Here is a 25,667-nt window from a genome sequence, read left to right as displayed (position 1 = left end):
GAAAGAGAGAGAGAGAGAGAAAGGGCAATGTGGAGAGAGAGGTGCGGAGAGAGAGGGTGCGGAGAGGATGTAAGAGAGGGAGTTCTCCCCCCACCCCCACCTCGCACCCGCCTCTCCCTCTCTCCCTCCCTCCCTCCCTCTCACACGGTAGGATTTCCAGAGCGTAGCACAAGACACGAAAAGACGGACTCGGGACAGTTTTCGACACCCTGAAAAAAAAAAAACAAGACAAAAAACGAGATACGATGCGGGGGGTGGGGGGTGGGGGGGAAAAAGAAAAAAAAAAAAGGAAAAACACTCGGGAGGAAGAAATTAGAAATTAAAAACCCTTCGCCCCGCGATCGTGAGCTTGGAAATATCAGTCTGGCTCGGCCTGGCTTCGCCCGGCTCGGCTTTGCTGCTCTGACTGAAAAAGCCTAGGTTAGTTAGCGCCCTACTCACAAGGAGACAACAGACAACAGCTGCCTTGTTACGTCCACCCGTCCATCCCACCGTCCTTTCCTTCCTTCCTTCCTTTCTTTCTTTCTTTTTTTTTTCCTTTTCCTTTTTCTCCTCTTCCTAGAATCAAAGTCAGCTCACCCTCTCCGACACGGCGGCCCTGGTGTCGCCCGCCTCCTCGCGGGCCGGCCTGGACACGGAGGAGATCAGGCCTCGCGGGTCGCCCTCGCCGCGCAGTTTGCCCCTCTCCGGGGCCTCGGCAGTCTTTGGAGCCTCCCTGGCTCCCGGCGGGAGGGCCTCGGGCCTGCTCCGGGGCGCTCGCTCCTCCCCCGCACACCCTCTGGTGCTCAAGTCTTTGGGTTCCGAGGGGCTGCTCCTGTCTCTCGAGCTCTCGGCCTCCTGAACGGTGGGCTGTGGTTGGGGCTGTGGTTGGGGCTGTGGTTGGGGTTGGGGCTGCGGTTGGGGCTGCAGTTGGTGCGACTCCTTCTTGGCCGCCCTTCCCTTCGGGCTGGCCTCTCTCCCCTTGGGGGGAGCCACGACGCTCTTCCCGCCTTTCAGTCCTTTCCCGCTCTTGTCTCCCGCCCCGGCTCCCGTCGCTGTCTCTGCCTGTGGCTGCTGTTGTTGTTGTTGTTGCTGCTGCTGCTGCGGCGGCGGCGGCGGTGGTGGTGGAGGCGGCGGAGGTGGCTGTTGAGAGGGGGGGTTCTCCTTGGTCTCCGAGACCCCCAGAGCGGGCACGCTCCCGCTGCTATCCCCCTCGAACATGCGTGTGCTTTTCCTCTTCTTCAGCGGTGAGCTCTCCTCCCCCAGGTTCCTCTTCTTGATCGGCAGCACCGCCACCTCCTCCGGTTTGGCCAGCGACGACGAGGAACACGAAGAGGACTCCTTGGCCGCCTTTTTCTTCACGGCCGGAGCTGGTCCTCCCCCGCCCCCGCTCCCCCCACCTCCCCCCGGCTTCCTCCCCCTCTTCTTGGGCACCGCCCTCGGCTCGGCCTCCGATTTCCTCTTCCTGCCGGGACCCCCTTTACGCTGGACTTTGGGGTGCTGCTGTCCTGAGGACGCTGCCACCTCGCCCGGCCCGGGGAGCAGGGGAGCGGTGAAGGGCATTTTGACCAGCAGTTTGGCCGCGCTCTTGTCGGACAGTCGCCGGCTCGAGCCCCCTTTCTGAGTGGCCTTGTCCTTGCCGCTGCCCTTGGGACGCCCCCTCCCCCTGCCCGTGCCAGGCGACTTGGGGGCCTTGGTCTTTTTGGGGGGCTTCTTCTCTCTCCGCGAGGGGCTCCCCCGCCCGGTTACGGTGAAGTCAAAGTCGTTGGGGTCCAAGGTGGTGTCGCCCACCTTCTCAAAGTGCGCGATGAGCTCCACTTTAGAACGGAACGCTTTTCCTTGTGGGCTACGAGAGAGAGAGAGAGAGAGAGAGTCACACAGAGCACGACACCGGGCCCCCGGGGGAGGTGATCATAGGCACAATTGAAGAGGACGGTCTTCAGGCGTTACCTGAAAGGGGGGGGGGGCAAGCTGGAGGGATTCAGGGAGGGACTGACAGTTTCAGGGTGCAGTGGCTGAAAGTGTTGCTGCCGATGGTGGAAGGGAGGGCACGAGGGACAAGCCGAAGGTTGGAGCCAGCCGAGTGGCGGAGGCAGCGAGCGGGTGTTGGGTTAGGGGTTAAGCAGGTCGGAGAGAGAGGGAGGGAGGTGCCAGGGCGTGAAGGGATTTGAAAACGAGTGTCTCAACAACGCGATAAGGCGGTACATCAAACGCAAGGATTATTATTATTATTATTACTATTATTAGTGATAGTATTGTTACACAGCGCTCCTCACGCGGAGCTAACCCAAAGCCACCTACTTGATAATGTAAACGTCATATTTGCCGGCCGAACGGCCTGACTTCCTCTGTTTGAGTTTGCGTGCCCAGCCCTGGGGCAGGGTGGGGTCTTCGTACAGCGGCCCCCGGTCCCTGATGAGCGAGCGGCGAGGTTTGGGAGTGGAGGGTGTGTCGGCCATAGCTCCCTCGTGCTCCGCTGTCTCGGCTTTGTTGCCGTCGGCGGGCTCCGGCGGGGCGGGCTGAGTGTCTGCCGCTGCGGGCTGAGTGTCTCGGTGTTTGCCTTCATCTCGCTCCTCCTTCTTCTTGTATTTTTTAAGCCTCAGTAGTTTCTCCTTCTGCCCGCTCTGTTCATTCTCTTCTGATTTCTCTTCGCTGCCAAGTAAAACAACAACAAAACAAATCACATTTTATTGCACTCAAATGCGTAGAGGTTAGAGCGCTCGCCTCGCAAGCCACAGGACCCGGGTTTGATTCCCAGCTGGGTGGGTGGAGCGAAACCTTGGACAGGTTTCCTTACTCCACACACACACACGCCTCTGTTTACCCGCAATAAGTAGGAACCCGCTCGTTAGTCAATTGACGGATCACTTAAAAGGGGCAATAAGCCCTCCAAAAAATAATAATAAATTGGTCACTCAATCCATGACTGTTTGTGGGACGTTGTTGTGCACAATTGGCTGCTGCGTTTCACCCACAAAAAATACCGTCACTTCATTTTGCAGCGCATCCTGTGAAGCGCTTTGAGACGGATCGATGCTGTGATGAGGATTATTATTATTATAATTTTACATTCACACAGCAGCTTTCGCATTAGGAAGACATCCCAAGGTCTTGAGTCGGACCATGTATAATAATAATCCTTGGATTTGATACGGCGCCTTATCACGTCTTCGAGACGTCTCAAAGCGCTTCACAGGATACACTGTAAAACGTAGTGATTGTGTGTTTTGTGGGCGAAACGCGGCAGCCGATTGCGCACGGCAGTGTCCCACAAACAGTTGTGGACAGAGCGACCGAATTATTACTATCATTAATTCACCCCCTCCCGCACCTTGAACGAGTTGCGGGAGGGAGCGAGTCAAAGGGACTCTGGGGTGGGGTGGGGTTCCAGAGAGCAGAGGCAGATAGGCTGAAAGCCCAACGGTGGGGCCGGGAGATGTGAAGCAGGACGGTGCCCGCTGACCAGAGGGTGTGGTCAGGTTGCTATGGTTTGAGGAGGTCGCGGCGATAGGGACGGGGGTAAGACCGCGGAGGGATTCGAAGGCGAGGGCGAGGATCTTGAACTGGAAGCGTTGTGGGGTTGGGGAGCCAGAGGAGCCTGGACTCGGAGCTCGACACAATCTGCAGGGCATGTTACACGGTTGAGTGGTTAAACCCGCTGTACTATGGACAAGGCAGGGAGCAGGAAGGACTCGGTCCTTCTCTGCTTGTGCCAAGCGGACTGACTGATTATAGCCGCGATAACACTGGGAGCGAAACAAAGGTCTTCATTCACACTCACAGATACAATCAGCCAACTCTGCAGCGGGAGCCCATTAGGCCCAACACAGCTCTGCCAACTCTCGGACACAGTCAGCCATTTAGTCTGACTCCCCTGTCTCTTCATCCCCTCTTCCCTACACACACACACACATACACAGCAACTGAGCCACACACACACACACACAGCGACTGAGCCACACACACACACACACACACACAGCGACTGAGCCACACACACACACACACACACAGCGACTGAGCCACACACACACACACACACACAGCGACTGAGCCACACACACACACAGCGACTGAGCCACACACACACACACACACACACAGCGACTGAGCCACACACACACCGCGACTGAGCCACACACACACAGCGACTGAGCCACACACACACACACACCGCGACTGAGCCACACACACACACACAGCGACTGAGCCACACACACACAGCGACTGAGCCACACACACACACACACACACACACACACACACAGCGACTGAGCCAGACTGACACACGGAATCGTAGCAGCCGTTTTTTCAGTCTCCGTCTAAACACCAACATCCCGACCCTTTCACAAAACAACAATAATCCCGGCATTCGATACGGCGCCTTATCGCGTCTTCAAAACGTCTCAAAGCGCTTCACAGAATATACTGTAAAGTGTAATGACTGTCTTTTGTGGGCAAAACGCGGCAGCCAATTGCGTGCAGCGACGTGCCACAAACAGACGTGGACTGAGCGACCGCGTTCACATTATTTTCTGAAGGGGTTACCGCGCGGGGCTCCGCACGCGCACGGCATCAAGACGACACGCGTAGATATATAAAGACAAGAGAAGTTGCCTGCGATAAGGTCTGTGTGTGTGTGTGTGTGTGTGTGTGTGTGTGCGCGTATTTTAAAAAGAGTTTCCTAAAGAGGATATGAAAGCCGTTGCGTGTGACGGAAATGGAATGAGTCACACAAAGCAGAGCAGCTCCGACCAGGCAGCACTGACGAGAATGATTCCAAGCCGGGAAACGTACGCACACGTCAGACACACAGAGCAGCAAGCGCGGGCCTCCCTCGCTCCACTGCAACAGGAGGCTGAGAGGAAAAAGCCGTGATAACAATCATCGCGTGTGGTGGGGCACCTCTCATTTCGGCTTCACAGGATTCGACGACGACAACAATAATAATAATAATAATCCTCGCATTTGATACCCCGGCCCTGTCGCGTCATCGGAATGTCTCAAAGGTGCTTCGCGGGATACACCGTAAAGTGAAGCGACTGTGTTGTTTTGCGGGCGAAACGTGGCGGCTGATTGCACATGGCTGATTGTGGAGTCCTGTAGCTCAGGGGTTAGAGCACTCGCTTTGTGAGTGAGAGACCTGAGTTCAATCCCCGGGGGGTCAGTCAGGGCCAAACCTCGGGCAAGTTTCCTTACTCCACACAGAGCCCTAATAATAACCCCTCCAAAAAACCCAAAACAATAATAAATTGGTCATTTTCAATCCACGACTGTTTGTGGGACATCGCTGTGCGTAATCGGCCGCCGCGTTCACCCACAAACATACAGTCACTTCACTTTGCAGTGTGTTCTGCGAAGCGCTTTGGGACGTCCTCCCGACGTGAAAAGCGCTGTATCAAATGCAAGGATTATTATTATTATTATTATTATGGCCGTGTCCCACAAACAGTCATAGATTGAGTGACCACATTATTTATTTTGACGGTATTATTACCCCCGGAAAGCGATCTGCCAATCGGCTCACAAGCAGGTTCCCGGTTTACTCTCTCTCCAGCCCGGCCAAACATTCGTAGATACGTAACCTTCAGAATAATAAAGGGATTCGATCGGGGAGACGCAGAGAAACCGTTTCCTCCGGTGGGTGGGGAAATCCAGAACCAGAGGGCATCATCTTAACATTAGAGCTCGGCCGTTCGGGAGCGAAATCAGGAGGCAGTTTGTCACCCAAAGGCGAGTGGAAATCTGCAACTCTCTCTCTCTCTCTCTCTCGCTCTCCCCCCCAGAAGGCTGTTGACTATGACTGGATCCATTTACATCTTCAAGACTGAGGCGGACGGCTATTTGTCAGGTCAGGGTATTAAGGGAATCAGGGCAAGGGTGAGTGATTGGACTCGAGGTACAGATCAGCCACGATCGTACAGAATGGAGGCACAGGCTCGAGGGGCTGAATGGCCTTCTCCTGTTCCTGTGTTTCCAAGCCCCCTCCGGAGTTTTTCCCACCAATGCTGGAGCTCTGAGCTTCCCCAGTCGTTCCTCCTGTGTGTAACACCGCGGCTCAGTCTGGTTTCTCTGCCTGCGAGGCCCGGGCTTGTGTCACAGTGACACAGAACTTGCTGTACGTGGGATGGACTCCAGGTGCGTCTCTGATAAGCAAGTTCAGCTCGAGCTGGATTTCCGGGGGCTGAAACTCAACTGCTTTAGCAACCAATATCCTGCTCGTTCAGATCAGTGGTTAGAGAGCTCACTCCGCAAGCGAGAGGACGTGCGTTTGATTCCCGGCCGGGCGGGTCAGAGCGAGTTTCCTTACACCACACAGCTCTGTTTACTAGCAGTCAGCAGCAACCCGCTTGTTAGTCGATCGGCAGATCGTTTACCGGGGGGGGGGGGTAATAATCCCTTCAAAATAATAATAATTCGGTCACTCAATCCACAACTGTGCGCAATTAGTAGCCGCGTTTTGCCCACAAAACACACAGTCACTACACTCTACGGTATATCCTGCGGAGCGCTTTGAGACGCCACAACGACGTGATAGAGTGCTGTATCAGATGCCAGGATTATCACTGTTACTCTGGTAGGTTTGACATTGAGCTTCGGTGGAAGCCAAGTGGATGGGAAGGAAAGATAATAATAATAATAATAATAATAATTCTCGCCTTTGACACACTGCCCCATCGACGTTCATCGAGATGCCTCAAAGCGCTTCACGGGTTAGACGGCAAAGGTGACTGACAGCAAGGCCAAAGCGTTTTATTTTAAAACGACGCAAGTAGGCTCCGGTGTCAGTTAAACCACACGGAGACCCTGGTTACCGCTCTCGTCGACGATTACTCATTTTATCAATTTTAAAAGGCAGACAGACTGAGCGTCTGACTCATTGGTACTCAGTACGGTCCGTCCCTCGTCTACAGATCAACTCACCAGGACGTGCCTAAAACACCCACAAGCAACCACCGCACCACACACAGTTAAACGCTTTAAACGGACTCCGTACGTAAAAGCTACTCCTGTTGCTCATTTGTGGAGTCCTGTAACTTAGTGGTTAGAGCACTTGCCCTGCGAGCGAGAGGACCTGGGTTCGATCCCCGGCCGGCTGGGCTGGGCAAAATCTTAGGCAAGTTTTCTTACTCCACACGCACGCACGCGCGCGCACACCTCTGTTTACCCAGCAGTAAACAGCACAGCGACAGTGTTCAGCGGCACCCAGGCATGAGGGGAAACTCACGACTTAGACAGAAAAAAAAAAAAAAAACGGCCTCGGAGGCCAGAACAGATGAAAACGAAGAGTGTATTTGAACGCCAACGCCGCTGGGTTCGGAAGTAACATCTGGACACTTTTTACAAGTGGCTTAAGACTCGCCCGAGGTTTCGCCCTGCGCAGGAATCGAACCTCGCTTGCGAGACGAGCACTCTAACCACTGCGCTGCAGGACTCCCAATCCGGGTACCGGTACTTCCACTAATTTAGAGCAGGGATCGTTGGGGTTTCTGCGTGGAAATTCCCTTCACGGCTACAGAACCAGAACAGCAAAGCACTGTCGAAAGCAGGTCACGAGCACATACGCTTAACCACCCAACTCTTACAGGGAGCCAGAGAGGCAAAAAAAAAAAATAATAAAAGGCTGACACGTACACTTTCATTCATTTGCAAAGCGATAATAATATTAATAATCCCGCAAACAGTCGTGGAGTGAGTGGCCAATTTTATGTGGGGGATCCTGTTGACGTTTCATCCACAAAATACACAGTCAAAACCACTTCACGACGTATCCCACGAAGCCGCTTTGAGACATATCGACGGCCTGATAAGGCGCTGTATCAAACGCAAGGATAATAATTAGGAGAGAACGAGAAACTGCCTTCTCCTTTCGAACGGCACCGCGGGAGATCTTCGACGTCCTCCTCAACGGGCAGAGGGGGAGCTCGGTTTCACGTCCCAATCGCAGGGCAGCGCCTCCCGACAGTGCGGGGCTCGCCCTCTCCCCAGCGCCGCAGTCGAGTTCCAAGTCCCAACCTGGAACTCACAGGGTCCAAGCTGACGCTCCAATACAGTTCGGGCACACACGCACACGCGTGCGCGCGCGCGCACGCACGTGGGCTACGGGCGGGAAGCTCGCAGGTGACATACAGCTGCCACGAGCCGTCCCAGCGGTTGGGGTTAATTGTCGTTTCACTTCAAAGTAACTCATTTCAGGAAGCGCTTTTAGACACCACTAATCCGGTGCGTCAGCTCACCCACCCACCCACCCACCCACCCAGTTGCACTTCTCTGGCCTCTGAGTCAAGAAGTCTGTGGGTTCAAACTCCATTTTGGGACTTGGAACTCGTGTACTCGAGGCTCACCCTCCAACCCAGTCCCGGAGGAGGGGGGGGAGAACGCGCTGCACTGTCGGGGAGACGCCGTCCTTCGGACGAGACGTTAAGACCAAGCTCCCGCCTGCCCGTTCAGGTGGACCGTTAAGTTCTCCCGCGGCACTATTCAAACAGAGAAGGGAGTCGCTCTCGCTCTCTCTCTCTCCCCTGGTATCCTGGCCGACAATTCCCCCCCGGAACAAAATCCCTCGCTTGCTTCACGGCAAATCGCCCGCCACGTTTCGCTCACAAGATGCACTGGTCGCGACACTTTACAGCATATCCTGTGAAGCGCTTCGAGAGATGCCTCTGAAGGCGTAATAAGGTGCTGCATCGAACACACGGATGAGTGTTATTTAACTGCCCACACGCAAGACAGAGCGAGCAGCTACGAGGCAGTAACGCCAGCAGAAAAATTACCGCTGTCATTCGCCGAAAATGACCATACTTCAAGCACCTCGTTTCCAGCAACATAAAGTAAAAAAAAAACAAAGCCCATTTATATTTGGGGTCACACATCCTCAAATGCACTCTCGCTCGTTATGAGAAATATTACAGCAATCACACCTCCAATGCAAACAGTGACTGACAACAACAACAACTCGCACTTATGCAGTGCCCTTCACGCGGGGGTAGTGTCCCGGAGTGCTTGACAGTGGCGGAGTCTGACCCCGAGCCAGGGGGAGAGGGAGGGGAAGGGGGGGGGTGACCGACCGTAAGCACGGTCAAAAACGTCTTCAGGCGGGGTTTGCAAGTGGGGAGGGAGGGGTAAAGGCGGAGGGATCGAGGGAGGGAGTTCAGGAGCTTCGGGGTCGTAGCAGCTGAAAGCCGAGGTGACAAGAGCCGAGGCTCGGTGGGGCGGTGGTGGGAGAGAGGAGAGAGGGAAATCTCCAGTGTGCGTATTGGGTTACTGCTGGAATTTAACCAGTTAAAACTGCAAACGGTAAAGGGCAGAGCGTGTGGTTTAGAGAACAGAGAATAAAAGCATGGAAAATTCCGAACGTGTATTATGGTGAGACAGAATGCAGATCGCTGCTGCAGAGAGTCACAGGGACAGAGGGGAAAGATGGCTGCCCGGCAGATTACAAAACAAGGGCAGCACCTCCTGAGAAGGACGGTTTATATATAGAATAAAGCAAACCCGGGAATGAGTTACAGCAAATCTAATCAAAGGGTTTACTGTCCACGACTGTTTGGGACCCGGCTGCGCGCAACTGGCCGCCACGTTTCGCCCACAAAATACAGTCGATTCGCTTTGCGGTGTATCTTGCGAAGCGCTTCGAGACATCTCGAAGATGTGATGAGGCGCTGCGGAATGGAAGGTTGTTGTTGTGAATAATAATATTCCTTTTGCATTCGATCAGAGCGTCTTTGTCACGTCGTTGAGACGTCTCAAAACGCTTCACCGTATATGCTACGCTGTGAAGTGCAGTGACTGTGTACTTTGTCAGTGAAACACAGCAGACGCAGCAGCGTCCCACAAACAGTCGTGGATTGAGGAACCACATTTTTTGGGGGGAGGGATTATTACTCCCAGAAAGCGATGCACCAATCGACTAACAACCGTGTTTACTGCTCGGTAAACAGAGGGGTGTGTGGTGTGTGTGTGTGTGTGTGGAGTAAGGAAACTTGCCAAAGGCATCGCCCTGCCCGGCCGGGAATTAAACCCATGTCCTCTCGCTTGTGAGGCGAGCGCGCTAACCACCACGCTCCAGAACTCCACATCACACGCACACTTGTTTACATCACAGTGTGGATAATTAAAGCAAACAGATGTGTAAATACCAATTTGAAACGAGCTCTCAGCGCATATCGGGGGCTGGAGAAGAGTCGCTCAAAAGGATTCTGCAGTCACTCCTCCCAGACGAGGCTCTCAAGAAATCGGTGTCTCTTTTTTTTCTTTAAAAAAAAACACAGAAACTCAAATGTCAACTCCCATGCCTGTTTCCTGGCGTGTGGAGCCCTGCAGCGTGGAGGTCGGAGCACTCGCCTCGCAAGCGAGAGGACCTGGGTTTGATTCCTGGGAAGGGCGAAACGTTGGGCAAGTTTCCTTACTCCACACGCGCCTCTGTTTACCAGCAGTGAGTAGGAATGCACTTGTCAGTCAATTGGTGGATCGCTTTTCTGGGGGTAATAATTGCTTCAAATAAAAATTATAATGTGGTCACTCAATCCACCACTGTCTGTGGGACACGGTTGTGCGCAATTGGCTGCTGCGTTTCACCCATAAAAATAAGAGTCAATTCACTTTACAGTGTGTGTTGTAAAGTGCTCTGAGACAACTCAGAGACGTGCAAGGATTATTATTATCAATCCCTTGCTTTAATGAGAGTGACGGCCACGTTTAATAACAATTCGAGACTCAAAATCCCCTCCGGACATCCCTGAAATCAGATTAATTTCAAAAAAGGGAAGACAGCGTCCCCAAGGGACAGTTCAATTATTCAATCATTTGTAAAATTACCCGGGAAATTAACAGTAAAGCCATCGGTGCGTTTTCGATGAGTTACCTGTGACCAGCGATTACCAGCAAGTGGAGAGGGGAAGTGGGGGGGGAAAGGCCGTGAGCAGCCGTGAGCGATTACAACGAGGCAGGAAAATACACTTGTCCAGTGGTGCAGTGGTTAGAGGACTCTCCTCGCAAGCGAGGACCTGAGTTCGATTCTCGTCTGGGAGGGACAGGGCAGAACGTGGAGTACGTTTCCTTACTCGGCACACACACGCACCTCTGTTTACCGAGCAGTGAGCTCCCGCCTGCCTGCTCGGGGAAACGTTAAAAGATCCCTGTGGCACTGCTCCGAAAGTGAAGGGAGTTTCTCCCTCTCTTGGTGTCCTAAGCCGACAATCTCCCAAATACAATCTCTTAGCGGTGCTTTGCGGGGACATAAGTCGGCGGCCGGGTTCGCCCACAAAGCACACAGTCACTGCGCTTTACAGCGAATCCCGTGAAGCGCTTTGGGAAGTCACTGTATCAAATGCAAGGACCGTCAATAAACACGGCAGCGCACACCTCCTCTCAGTTTCTCTCTTACTCCTCCTTCTCCTGTCTGTGTGTGTCTGTGTGTGTGTGTGTGTGTCTGTGTGTGCGCGGTCTCACTCCTTCTCCCCCACCCACATACACACAACTGGGAGATGAAGGGTCAAGGCTGACATTTTAAAAGCCGGTTTCGTTTGCAAGGCAAATAGCAGCATTGCGGAAGGCATTGAATCTGCTCTCAGGCTCACATCGGCCTTGGCATCGGTCTCGCATTTTAAAGGCGACACCAGTGCGTACGGAGGAAGAGAGAGAGAGAGAGAGAGAGAGAGAGAGAGATTGATTTTCACAAGTTTCTTACTGCAAAGCATTGAGTCGGGAACCGTCAAAGCATTTGGTCGCTCGCTCCACGACTGCGGGTGGGACGCCGCTGTGCACAATCAGGTGCTGCGTTTCGCCCACAAGACACACAGTCTCTACGCTTTACAGTATATCCTGTGAAGCGCTTTGAGACACTTGAGACTCCCCCCCCCCCCCCCTCTCCCTCGCTCGTTGTCAGACTCCGCCACTGTGAAGCGCTCCAGGACGCTACCCAGCGTGAAGGGCGCTATTTTAATGCACGTTGTTGTTTACCAAATGTAAGGAGTATTATTAGTAGGGTATGCGGAGCTCTCCCACAGCTCTCCTCACACGCACAACCCTTACGCGGCTCAGCTCCGTGTTTAAGGGAAGTTCCTGGTGCAAATTAAACACCATATTTACACTCAATTCATTTCTAATAAAATGTCTTGGGACGTTTCCTTTATGTGGAAGGCACTAAACAATCCCCGGTCGCTCTTCTCTCTCTCTCTATATCTCTCTCTATCTCTCTATATCTCTCTCTATCTCTCCCCTGTTTCTCACCAGTAACGCAGCCTGAAAGAGGTATCAAAACAGAACAATAACCCGGGGGGGAAAAAGGTGGAATAATAATAATAATAATCCTGGCCGTTAATGCAGCACCTTATCGCGGCTTTGAGACGTCTCAAAGGGCTTCAAAGGATATACTGTAAAGTGTAGTGACGGTATATTTTGTGGGCGAGACAGCAGCAGCCAATTGGGCAAAGCGACGTCCCACACACAGTCGTGGATTGAATGACCAGATTTATTTGGGGGGTGTGGGGGGGGAGCACAAAGCCAGTTGTCAATCTCCGCGGGACACCTCCCCCTGCGTGTGTGGGGGTGGGGGGCGCTATATAAATACAATTTGTTGTTGCTGCTGAAAGCACGGCCACCGATGGTGGAGCGGAGGGGACGAGGGACAAGTGGGAGGACAGGGTAAATTATCAGACATAAAGCAAGACAAAAAAAAAAATCCGGTTTCACAGCTTAAAGCAAGCAGAAAATTGGTTCGATTCACACAACATCCTAGCTGCCTTCTGGGCAATGACAAGCAGCAAGAAAACACACCATAACACACGGTGTGATTAAACAACAATGACGAGAAAGCTAAAGATTGTGAGCCAGCGCCAGAAATACCCCGATTTTGAAATCAATTAGGGAGAGATCAGGAGCCGAGCGCGCCTCCGCCCCCACACAATATTCCTTATGATTTATTTGTTGTTTTTAAACGGCGAGCACTAAACGGCGCTATCACAGGAAAATGGCTGGGGCGACAGCTGAAACAGCCGCAGTAGAAACAAGTCATTAAAGCCCGAGGGAGAGAAGGAATCCTCCGGCTCAGCTATGCATGTTATGTTAATTCCACTCCCTCACACGGTCAGGCTCTGTAAACTCCTCCCCGGCTCTCCTTCCCCGCGCAAGACATCAGCAGTCACCGCTTCAACGCAAGTGCGTTTTTTTTGTTTTAAATCGATAAAAGCGCCCGTCACCGGCTGAAACGTCTCAGAGTGCTTCGTGGCAATTATCGCCAAGCGTAGTGACTGTTCAACAGAAAACTCAGCAGGCAATCAATACACAACATAATAACAATCCTCGCATTTGATACGGCACCTTATCACGCCTTCGATCCGTCTCAAAGTGCTTCACAGAATATAATGTAAAGTGCAGTGACTGTGTATTTCGTGGACGAAACAGGGCAGCCAATTGCGCACAGTAGCGTCTCACAAACAGTCGTGGAGTGAGTGACCAAATTATTTTATTAAGGGATTATTACCCCCAAAAAGCAATCCGGTAATAGACTAACCAACGGGTTCCTACTTACTGCTCGGTAAACACAGGCTCGCGTGTATGTGTGGAGTAAGGAAACCTGCCTCAGGTTTCATCCCGCCCGGGCGGGAATCGAACCCAGGTCCTCTCGCTCGAGGCAAGTGCTTGTCGGACGCATCAATTATTGCAGCTCTCCGACACAAAGATTATCAGGGAAATGGCATTGCAATTGCTCTTAATGAGCGAGTTCAATGCCAGCCAGGTTTCACCCGGATAATTAATAACACTTGCGTTTGATGTAGCGCCTTATCACGTCGCGAGACATCTTGCGTACAAATTGCACACAAGCCCCCAATTTATCAAACGTACCATGTCCCATGTGTAAAATACATCCAATTCAATCACTTCATGTGAGTCCTGTAGGTAGTGGTTAGCTCTCTTGTCTCGCAAGCGAGAGGACCGAGGTTTGGTTCCCGGGCAGGTCGAAACGTGGGCAAGTTTCCACACACACACACACCTCTGTTTACCTCGCAGTAACCAGCTTGTTAGTCGACTGTCGGATTGCTTTTGCGGAGGTACTAATAATCCCTTCAAAAACAATAATAATAAGGTCGCTCAATCCACGACTGTTTGCGGGAACGTGCTGCGTTCCACCCACAAACTGTCGTCACGACACTTTAGTTTATAGCACATCCTGGAAAGCATTTCAGAAGTCTCGAAGACCCGATAAGGTGCTGTATCGAACGCAAGGATTATTATGGTAGAGTAAGCAGTATTGGACTCAGACCTCGAGAACATCAAGGTGGCTGGCACGTCACAAGTGGTTAAACCTCCGCCATGCCCCACTTCGCATGCTGGCCCTCCTTATCCGTGCCTAAAGCGTTGCAGAATTAGATAAGCCCGGTGCCTGTGGGTAGCGGGAATGCTTGCACCATTCCAGACAAAGGGAAATTTCCATGCGTAGGTGGCGTGCACACGCGGAGCTCTGTGTACTTTTGATGCTCTCAAGCACGGAGATAGGGTTTCTGCGTGTGTCAGGAATATGCAGCTTGCTAAAAAAAAAAAATCTGAACCGGATTTGCCCGTCAATGAATAATAATAATAATAATAATCCACGCATTTGAAAAGAGCGCCTTATCACGTCTTCGAGGCATCTCAAAGCGCTTCACGGAATACAGCGGAGTGACTGCGCGTTTTGTGGGCGAAACGCAGAAGCCAATCGCATACACAGCAGTGTGTCCCGCACACAGTCGTGGATTCAGTGACCAATTCACTATTTTTTAAATATTGTTTTTTTTTTTGAAGGCATCACTACCCCCAGAAAGCGACGCGCCAATCGGCTACCAACCGGGTTCCTACTCACTGCCAGGTTACGGAGGCGCGTTCGTGCGCGCGCGTGTGCGGAGTAAGGAAACTTGCCCAACGTTTCGCGCTGCCCCGGAATAAAACCCAGGTCCTTGCGAGGCGATTGTGCTAACCACTGAACTACAAGATAGAGCAAAGTGCGGAGTGACACACCCTCCAGATTCTCCCTCCCTCTCTCCCCTCACCCCCCACCCCCCCACACACACACACACAATGTAAACAGAATGTGTAGATTTAGTCCCATCAAAGCGAACCTACATTTTACGACGGTTAGGCACGGCATGTTTTAACAACGCACCATAAAACAAATCTCCCTTTGATAAAATAGCCGGAAACGCTACACATATTCTTGGAGGGGCTTTCCCCTGCTCTTCCCCGCCTCGCTCCCCAATCCCCCTCCCCCGGGTTTCAATGCCCTCTGTAAACACTGCAGTTACAATCCCACACAAACAAAGCAAAGGATTGCAATTATAACCTTCGAATATCTTTGCTAAACTGGGAAGCCGCCTCTGCAGAGAAATAGCGCGGGCAAATTTCCACAAGAATGCACGAGATAGTAAACAAATCAAATCACTGAAATAAGGAAAATAAATCATAATAATAATCCTTATCACGTCTTCAAGACGTCTCAAAGCTCTTCACGGAATATATATAAAGTGAATTAACTGTATTGCGCACATCAGTGCCCCACAAACAGTCGTGGATTGAGTGACCAAATTATTATTATTATTTTTTGAGGGATTATTTCACAGGATTTACAGTAAAGTGAGGTGACTGTGTGTTTTGTGGGAGAAAAATATTTTAATGGGAGAGGGGCGATGGGGAGGAGGACAAGTACAGAAGAGGGGTAGCACTAAGTCCTCTTCTTGCAGTTTAACGCAGCACCAATTCAGCCGGTGGAGGTTTGCGCGCAACAAGCAGCACAAAGCAGAGAAAGTAATCCGCCACATTTTACACATTAAAAAAAAAACCAGCCACGCGCCTGCATTGCTTGTGGGAAGGAACACGACGGGTGCAAACTCGAATCTGGCCGCTCTGTGCAGGAACTGAAGGCCCAGTTAACACAACGTGGGGGGGGGGGGGGGGAACAAGACGAACTGCAAGTCACTCAACAAAAACAACTGGCACATTTTGTAGACAAAGCCAAGCCATCTCAAAGCTTTAATTTACGATAAGTCCATTAACCAGGTAGGTAGTAACTCCCAGACGTGGCATCAGTGGAGAAGGACAAGCAGCTGAGGTTACAGTACATGGCTCTTCAGGTCGGGAGGACGTCCCAAGGCACTGGACAGTCGGGGATTCGGACCTGAGCTGGTGGTTGGGATCAGGGAGGATGAGGGTAGGAAGGTGACAGAAGGTACGGTCGAAGAAGAGGGTCTTGAGACGGGCCTAGAAGGAGGCGAGGCGAGGGAGGGAGGGAGTTCCAGAGGAGGGGGCAGAGAGGCTGAAGGTCCGACCCCCAATGGTGGGGCAGGCTGGGGGACATGGAGTAGACCAGAGCGGAGGGAGGGAGGGAGCGGACAGGATGGTAGGGGTTAGCTGGTCACAAAGATAGGAAAGAGCAAGGCAGTGGAGGGCCTTGAAGGCGAGGACGAGGATTTTGAACTCTATCCTCTGGGGGGATGGGGAGCCAGCGGAGCCGGGCTGGCGAGGGTGGGAGCGATAGGTTCACGGTCAGAAAATCGGCGCCTTAAAGAAAACATAGCGGGAAAACTATCTGCTTGGGAACAGTGCGAGAGAATTGCGTAGCGTGAGATGAACAAAATATTCCTAGAAATATTTCTGCAGCGCTCGGGCACATATCAGGCGTGGAGGGAAGCCAGGTTTAAAGAGCGGAGAGGGATGGAATATTAAGTTTTGGCTTGCGAACATTTAGGTTTCAATATCTATTGACTGTTTGTGGGACACTGCCGTGCGCAATCGGCTGCTGCGCTTCGCCCACACAACAACCCAGTTCACAGTGAGCGTACCGCGTGGAGCGCTTTGAAACATCCCAACGACGCGATAAGGTGCTTCATCAAACGCAACGATTATTATTATTAGTAGTATTATTACTACATCGCCTTACCCGCATCAAATTGCCGCTTCGTCCGCATTGCACGAGCAAGCACCGAAACTGCACCAAACGCGCAAATTGACTGGACTAATCTCATTTGGTGCGTTTGAATGAGCAAGAAATACTTGCCGGGACCTCAGAGCTCCCTGCTCTAATTTTAAGTCGCACCGTGGGATCCTCGGCATCCACACACACACACAGACAGACAGACAAGAGCCGACTTTAATGCTCTCATCCAACAGAGACGCACCTTCTGACCCAGAGGCAAGGGCTTAGCAGTGAGCAAAACAAATACCATTCAGAAGATTGGGGCTCAGAGAGAATGCGGTCTGTTCCGTCCACCGTCCCGCACCAAATACAGTCGGAACGGTATTTTTCAATCTGGGGAGCCCTGGAGTGTCGCGGTTAGTGCGCTCGGCTCGCAAGCGAGAGGACTCGGGGGTGATTCCCAACCGGACGGGGCAAAACCTTAGGCAAGTTTCTTTAATCCACACACACACACACACACACACGTGCGCGCGCGCCTTTGCTTACCTAGCAGTTAAGTAGGAACCCGCTTGTTAGTCGATTGGCGGATTGCTTTTCCCGGGTAATAAACCCATCGGGAAAAAAAAAAATACGGTCACTCAATCCACGACTGTTTGTGGGGACGTCGCTGGGCGCAATCGGCTGCCGCGTTCCGCCCATAAAATAGGTATTCACTACACTTTACAGTGTATCCTGTGAAGTGCTTTGAGACGTCTCGAAGACGTGATCAGGCGCTATATCAAATGCCAGGGTTATTATTATTATTATTATTATCAACACAGCGCTGGGGGTACGTGCTGGAGGCGCTGTCTTTCGGATGCAACCGAGGCCCGTCTGCTCGCCTGTCCAGCTTTGATGTTAAAGATCCCACGGCGCGATTCGAAAAGAGAAGGGAGTTTCTCTCTCTCCCTCCCCCCCCCCCCCCCCGGTGTCCTGGCCGACAATCCCCCGAATAAAAATTGGTCACTTCACAATACGGCCGTTGGCGGGGGGATCGTCGCTGCGCGCAGATTGGCTGCTGCATTACATAAAAGTCAGTCGACTTGACAGCGAATCACTTCGGGACGTCCTCCCGACATTAAAGCCACCGTACTGGATACGCGGATTATTATTCGACGTTGAGGGAACAAGCGAGAGAACCAAAGGCAGGGAGACACCCACTTGCCTTGAAAACAAGAAGCAAGGCCTGGATAGGAAGTGGGCACACTTGTTCACAAGCCTGTGCAGTCACAGAAACCCACGCACTCTCAGAATGCAACAGTCGCAAACCCAACGCTCAGACAGAAAACACGTGAGCGACTTTTATGCTGCAATGACGCGAAAAGTCAAACGGCCCGAACAATTAGCAAAGCCCAGCCCGCTGGCCCTCACGTCAACCCGACACTCCCCGCCCCGTCAAGGCGCTCTGAGACGCTACCCTTCGTGGAGGGCGCTTCATAAGCGCAGGTCGCTGCTCTCTGTAAGAGTCGGTTTGACTCAGTCGGTAACACTCTGGCCTCCAGGTCTGAAGGCTGTGGGTTCGAACCCCACAAAAAGGGGAGCGCTGCTTTATCAGAGGTGCTGTACAATGTCCGTTCAGGACAGTGCATCCAGTCAGTGGCTTTCACATCAGGAGAGCGTCCCAAAGCGATTCACTGTCAAGTGACTTTAACTTTTGTGGGCGAACGCGGCAGCCAACTTGAGCGCAACGACGTTCCCCGCACACAAGTCGTCAAAACATCAAAAACCTCATTATGCCAATGAACGCAAGAAAGGGATTTCTTCCCGCGTCCTGGTCAACAATCCCTCCAGGCAAATCGATCGCTCGGTCGGGTTCCAGCAGACACCGTCGCTAATAATAATAATCCTTGGATTTGATACAGCGCCTTATCACATCTTCGAGGCGTCTCGAAGCGCTTCACAGGACACCCTGCACAGTGAATTCACTGCATATTTTGTGGGCGAAATGCAACAGACGTTTGCGTGCAGCAGTGTCCCAGAAACAGTTGTTTTTTTTAGGGGATTATTGCCCCCGGAAAATCGATCCACCAGTCAACTAACAACTGGGTTCCTACTTACTACAAGGTAAACAGAGGCACAGATGTGGAGTAAGGAAACTTGCCTAAGGCTTTGCCCTGTCCGGCCGCAAACAGAATCCAGGTCCTCTCTCTTTGCGAGGCGAGCGCTCTTACCCATTACCCTACAGGATTTTTATATATTTTTTTTTAAAAAAAAAGGGAGTCAAACAAGAATCGAGAGCCTTGAGAGGAGACAAGAGGAGAAGAGGGGAGAGAAATCAGTGAGAGAGAGAGAGAAAAAAAAACATCTTTAGGTCGTGGTAAGATTTAAGAAGCTCAACGAGTGCCAAGAGCAACAGTGAAATAAGTGCACTGAGATGACAATGACATCACTCCCAAAGCCCTTCACAGTGCCGTCTGGATCGTTGTGACGGCAATAAGGAAGAATGGAATTCTTCGCTGGGAAACACACCCCTCCCCAAGCACAAAAACCCGCCAGTGTAACCATAAAAACAGCCGCGCCCCACCCCCTAACCTCAAGTAATTCCCCGATTTTACTGGAACACCGAAATACAGACGGGAGGGGCCCGAGGGCAGGCAGTACCTAAACGAGCACCCTCCACCCCCCCACCCCCCGCCCCACAAAAGAGAGACACGACAGAACTAAAGGGCGTAGGTTACATTCCCTGGTTTGTCGATTATAACATTAATAATCCTTTCGCCCGACAGAGTGTCTTATCACGTCGTTGAGACGCCTCAAGGCACCCGCACAGGGTATACTGCGTGGGGTTCGGTAGCGCAGTGGTTAAGAGCGCTCGCCTGGCAAGCGGGGTCGATTCCCAGGCGGAACAGGGCAAAATTTTGGGCAAGTTTCCTTACTCCACACACACACACACACCACACACACCCTTCGGTTTACCCAGCAGTAAGTAGGTACCTGCTTGTCAGCCGATTGGCGGATCACTTTCCGGGCCACGATGATCCCTCCAAAAAAATAATGATGATTTGGCCACTTCAATCCACAACCGTTTGTGGGACGCTGCTGTGCGTAATTGGCTGCCGCATTTCACCCACAAAATATACAGTCAAACCCACTTCATAATACATTCCGTGACGCACTTTGAGACGTCTCGACGATGTGATAAAAAAACGCCGTATCAGATGCAAAGATTATGATTCGCACACGGTGACTTCCCCTCAAACAGCCGGCACTGCGTGTCGGGGAATCGGGAGAAATGTGGAAGATACCAAAGTGGCCGCGACAGGTCTGGGCTTGACCGATTAAGGCTCTTGGTTCTACCGTTTTAACTGTGCAACGTGTCTATAAAAAGACAGTAACTTGCGCTGCAACCAGGCACCTCCAAACTGTCTTCTCTGAGCGGAAAAAAGTGACTCAAAATAATTCCTACCCCTCCCGGCCTCCACCTTCTGCACAAGCTTTGCACACACGCTCATTCACTCAGCGCACGCCACAGTGCAAACACCCTTCCTTTGCAAAATAAAAATCGATGCAACCCGAACGAACCTCAACCTGAAAAACATGCAACAGGTTTGAATTCTGGTCTGGGTTTTCAAGCTAAAACAACAACTTAACCCCTAACATTTGCGCAGCATCTTTCCCACATTCACCTCGAAATACAGTTCACTTAAATACCATAATGAAATATAACAATTGTACATGATATACAACAATAATCCTTGCACTTGGTATAGCCTCTTTACCACGTCTTTGAGACGTCTCAAAGCACTACACAGAGTACGCTATGAAGTGTAGTGACTCCGTTTTGTGGGCAAAACGTGGCAGCCAACTGCACAAACGGTCGTGGATTAAGTGACCGAATTATTATGTTTTTTTGATGGGAATATTACCCCGGAAAAACAATCCGCCAATCGACTACTGCTGGGTAAACAGAGGCGTGTGTGTGTGCGGAGTAAGGAAATTTACCCAATGTTTCGCCCCGCCCGGGAACTGAACCCAGGTTCTCTCGCTTGCGAGGCGAGTGCTCTAACCACTCCACCGCAGGACTTTTTAAAAGAAAAAAATTAAACTGTGGATTTCCACAGTCGTCGGGAAAATTTCCCTAAGGTGTACAACGTGTAAATGTGGAAATTTCCACACAAACCACTGCCGCCCAAACACAGAACGGAAAGAACAGTGCAAATTTCCATCCCAATCGGCGACAGAGTAAATTTACTGTTATAACACCCAGCAGCGTAAACTCCCGCCTAAAGATTTACACCCACAATGTTCAAACTCAGCAAATTTATGCCTAAGATACAAATACACGGTTTCTCACACAGAAGCACGTTTCCGTCCAAAACACGAGTTTGGTGCATGTTTCCCGCGTAAAAACACGCTTCAAGGGTACATTTCCAAGTATTAACACAAGTCCCGTGCGCGCTTCTGTGTAAAACACACGTCCGGTTCACGTTCCTGTGTAAACCACTTACCCGGGGCACGTTTCTGTGTAAAACACACGCCCAGTGCACAGTTTTCTGTAAAACACACACCCGGTGCACGTTTCCGTGTAAAACACACGCCCAGTGCATGTTTCTGTGTAAAACACACGCCCAATGCACAGCTCTCTGTGAAACACACGCCCGGTGCATGTTTCCGTGTAAAACACACGCCCAGTGCACGTTTCTGTGTAAAACACACGCCCAATGCACAGCTCTCTGTAAAACACACGCCTGGTGCATGTTTCCGTGTAAAACACGCGCTCAGTGCACAATTCTCTGTAAAACACACGCCCGGTGCATGTTTCTGTGTAAAACACGCATTCGGTGCACATTTCCATGCAAAACATGCGTCCGATGTAGGTTTCTGTGTAAAACAAGAGTTCAGTGCAAGTTTCTGTGTAAAACGCATACTCTGGCATGTATCCGTGTAAAACACGTGTCCTATGTATGGTTTCATGAAAACACACGCCCAGTGCGTTTTCATGAAAAAGTTTCTATGTAAAACACACGTTTGGGAAATATTTCCCTGTAAAACACGTACTTGGCACATGTTCCCGTGTAAAACACATGTCCGGTACTCATTTCTACGTAAAGCCACTGCAGTCCAGTGCACGTTTTTGTGTGAAAAATGTGCCCGATGCACGTATCCTTGTAAAACACGCAGGCAGTGCACGTTTCTGTGTAAAACACGCACTTGGTTCACGTTTCTGTGTAAAACACGCACTTGGGGCATGTTTCTGTGTAAAACGCCCGCCTAGTGCACGCTTCTACGTAACACGCGCGTCCGTTGGGACGTTTCCGCGTAAAACACGCGTCCGGTGAATGTTCCCAAGTAAGACACCCGGCCGGTGCGCGGTGGTGGAAAACGCATACTCGGGGGCACGTTTTCTGCCTAAAACACACGCCGGGGTATACGCTTCCGAGCACAACACGCGTCCGATACACATTTCCGTGCGGAACACGCGTCCGGTGCACGTTTCAGCGCCTTGGGACGTCCTCCCGACGCGAAAGGTGCCACACAAACGGCAATTCCGTCCTGTCGCCTCCGCGGAAAACAAGCGGCGAGGTGGAAGCTTCTGCGGAAAAACCCGCCCTCCCTCCCTCCCTGCACGTTTCTGTTGGGAGCGAACACCGCGACGCTCTATTTTCCTGCACGTCCGAAGAGGAACCTGTCCGCCGCCCCGCGCCGCGGTGCGGTTGTAAGACGAAAACGTAAAAAAAAAAAGAAAAAAAGAAGGAAACCCGAGAAACGAAACGCACCAAAACTCGCGCACGGCTGCGACCGGACGAATACCCGCCCTGAAGCACGCGCCAAATTTCCGCGCGTAACGCGCCCGCGCGAACTCCCCGCTCGCCGCAAGCCGACAGAATTTGTCGCGCGCCCCCCCCCCCCCCCCACCGCCCCGTCCAAAGCCACAGAGCCGAAAAGAGAGTCACCAAGACCGACACAACGGGACTCCACGCGGCACCGGGGGCGGGCGGGCGGGTGGGATGGATTAGCAGCGCCCTGGGAACTCTGCGTGCGTCACCTACCCCCGGGTCGGACAACAACAACAACTTTCATCCGCAAGAGCGTCCCAGAGCGCGCGCACCCCCCCTCCCCCCCCGGGAATTCGCATCGCGCCCCCCGGGGAGGGGGTTGGTTGGCGTTTGCGCGAAGGTTGGCATTGCACGGGGAGGAGTGGGGTGGGGGGGGGGGGGGGTGGTGGTGAGTGGGAGGGGGTGGGGTGGGGAGTGGGGGGGGCGTTTGGTTTGCATTGCAACGGGGATGTGTATTGCATTGCATTGAGATTTTTTGCATCGCGCCCGGGGTGGGCATTGCCCTGGAGTGGGTGGGGGGGGGTGTGTGGGGGGGGGGGGTGGGGTGGGGGTTGCATTGCCCCCCACCCCCACCCCCTGCACCGGGGCGACCAGTCCAGTCAGTGAGAGAGAGAGGGAGAGGGGGGAGTGAGTGAGTGACAGGTGTCGGTTGCTGGGCGAGCCCCGGCCCCGGTTGCTAGGGGGGTGGGCGCCAAAAAAAAAAGGATGTGGGGGTCGCGCGAGCCGCTGCGCTTGACTGGAGAGCCTCGCGCCGCTTCCCGCCCTCGCGCGCCCACCACCACCACCAACCGCCAACCGCCACCCGGCCCGCGGGCCGCGCCGTCAGAGCCCGACCGCTGCTCCGCTCGGGCGGGTTGAGCGGGAAAGGGGAAGGCGGGCGAGCGGGCGGGGAGGTGGGGGCTACCGTTTGAGCTTCTAACCCAAACCCCCGCCCGCCCCGCCCCGCCCGCCTCGGCCTCTCCTCAAACCGTGCAGCCGCGGGGAGGAGGGAGGGAGAGGGAGTGAGAGGGAGGGAGAGGGAGAGGAGAGGAAACAACGGAGCTCTGAGGTGAGAGGGAGAGGCCCTCCCGCTCCCGCTCCTCTCGTCACCTCACACACACACACACACACCGAGCGCGCGCGCGCGCTCTCTCTCTCTCCCTCTCCCCCTCACACTCCCTCCCTCCCTCCCTCACCTCACCTCCCCAACCCCGGCTCTCCCCTCTCTCCCTCCCTCCCTCCCTCCCCACGCTCTCCCCCGCCCGCCCGCCGGTTGTTGTTACTCACAGCCTGTCTCCCCCGCTCGGCGCGGCGGCCATTTTCAAATGGTTTTGCAGCCCGCGTCACAGCGGCCACAGCCAGCAGCCGCCGCCAGGCCCCGCTCTCGCGAGATCGCGGCGGCCCGAGTCCCCGCGCGGGGAGAGAGCGGGAGAGAGGGGGGGGGAGGGGCCAAGGGAGGGGGAGGGGCCAGGGGAGGGGGGCGGGGCCAGGAGAGCGGGAGAGCCTTGACAAGTTCTCACTCACTGACTGACTCTCTCTCACTCACACTCCCTCATTCTCACTCACTCACTCTCACTCGCTCACTCACTGACTGACTCACTCGCTCACTCTCACTCACTCTCTCACTGACTCACTCACTCATTCTCGCTCACACTCACTCTCTCACTGACTCACTCTCACTCACTGACTCACTCGCTCACTCTCACTCACTCTCTCACTGACTCACTCGCTCACTCTCACTCACTGACTCACTCACTCGCTCACTCTCACACTCACTCTCTCATCTCACCTCACTCGCTCACTCTCACTCACTCTCTCACTGACTCACTCGCTCACTCTCACTCACTCGCTCACTCTCACTCACTCTCTCACTGACTCACTCGCTCACTCTCACTCACTCGTTCTCACTCACTCACTGACACTCACTCACTGACACTCTCATTCACTCACTCTCACTCACTCACTGACTCTCACTCTCTCACTGACTCACTCTCTCACTGACTCACTCACTCACTCACTGACTCTCACTCTCTCACTGACTCACTCACTCTCTCACTGACTCACTCACTGACTCACTCACTGACTCTCACTCATTCACTCTCACTCACTCATTCCTTCACTCACTCACTCACTCTCATTCCTTCACTCACTCTCTGACTCACTCTCATTCCTTCACTACTCACTCTTTCACTCTCTCTCATTCCTTCACTAATTCACTCGCTCTCTTCACTCCCTCCCTCACACTCACTAACTCACTCTCTCTCTTCACTCACTCCCTCATACTCACTCACTCATCTCTCGCGTCTTTACTGTTTTCTTCACTCACTCATTAACTCATCTCTCACTTCACACTCTCTCATTCCTTCACTTATTCAACTCCTTCACTATCTCCTTCGCTTGTTCACTTGCTGACTCTCACTCCCTCACTTTCTCTCTCCTTCACTCTCACTTCTTCATTCACACCCCTTCACTCTCTTTCGCTCACTACTTCACTCAACTCCCTCACTCCTTCCATCTAACACTTAACTCCGTCAGTCCTTCCATCTAACTCACTTTCTTCATTCAGTGACTCTCACTCTCTTTCTCTCACTCCTTCGCTTCCTCTCACCTTCACTCTCACTTCTTCAGTGACTCTTTCCTCCACTCTCTCATTCACTCATTGACTTCTTCACGCCCTCATTCACTCACCGACTCCTTCGCTCTCTCCTTCATTGACCCTCACTCCTTCGCTCTCATTCACTCTCTCACTCACTCATTCCTTATAAAAACAATACAATAACAAATTACTTTTCACGTCGGGAGGATGTCCAAAGACACTGAACACTGGCGTGAGGTGAGTGAGCGATTTTATTTGGGGGCTCGTCGGCCGGGCCACCGGGAGAGAGAGAAACTTCAATCTCTTTTCAAGTAAGGCCACAGGAGATCTTTAACCTACACTTGAACGGGGCGTAGATGGGGAGTGAGTATAGGGTTTAACGTCTCATCCGAAAGACGGCGTCTCCGACAAC

At 52.7% G+C, this 25,667-nt stretch overlaps 1 protein-coding gene across 1 annotated transcript; it reads right to left on the bottom strand.

The window, feature by feature from the left end:
- Positions 1-280: 280 nt before the first annotated feature.
- On the bottom strand, positions 281-24,042 carry mecp2 (methyl CpG binding protein 2). The gene is made up of 3 exons (XM_042345517.1): positions 23,947-24,042; positions 2,281-2,631; positions 281-1,825 (listed from the first exon to the last, which is right to left on the bottom strand). The coding sequence occupies exons 1-3, from the start codon at positions 23,976-23,978 to the stop codon at positions 571-573; spliced, it is 1,638 nt and encodes a 545-aa protein (XP_042201451.1). The 5' UTR covers positions 23,979-24,042; the 3' UTR covers positions 281-570.
- Between the last annotated feature and the right edge of the window lie 1,625 nt (positions 24,043-25,667).

Source organism: Callorhinchus milii, unplaced genomic scaffold (genome assembly GCF_018977255.1).
Source record: "Callorhinchus milii isolate IMCB2004 unplaced genomic scaffold, IMCB_Cmil_1.0 Scaffold56, whole genome shotgun sequence".
NCBI lineage: Eukaryota > Metazoa > Chordata > Chondrichthyes > Chimaeriformes > Callorhinchidae > Callorhinchus > Callorhinchus milii.
This window is presented reverse-complemented; position numbering and strand designations above follow the sequence as displayed.

Bases quoted from the DNA above. Each gene is read 5' to 3' on its own strand.
- mecp2 (XM_042345517.1), bottom strand. From the start codon at position 23,978: ATGGCCGCCGCGCCGAGCGGGGGAGACAGGCT. The intron at 2,632-23,946 runs GTGAGTAACAAC...TTTACTTGGCAG, and splicing joins CCGAGCGGGGGAGACAGGCT to CGAAGAGAAATCAGAAGAGA. The intron at 1,826-2,280 runs GTAGGTGGCTTT...TCTCTCTCGTAG, and splicing joins TATGACGTTTACATTATCAA to CCCACAAGGAAAAGCGTTCC.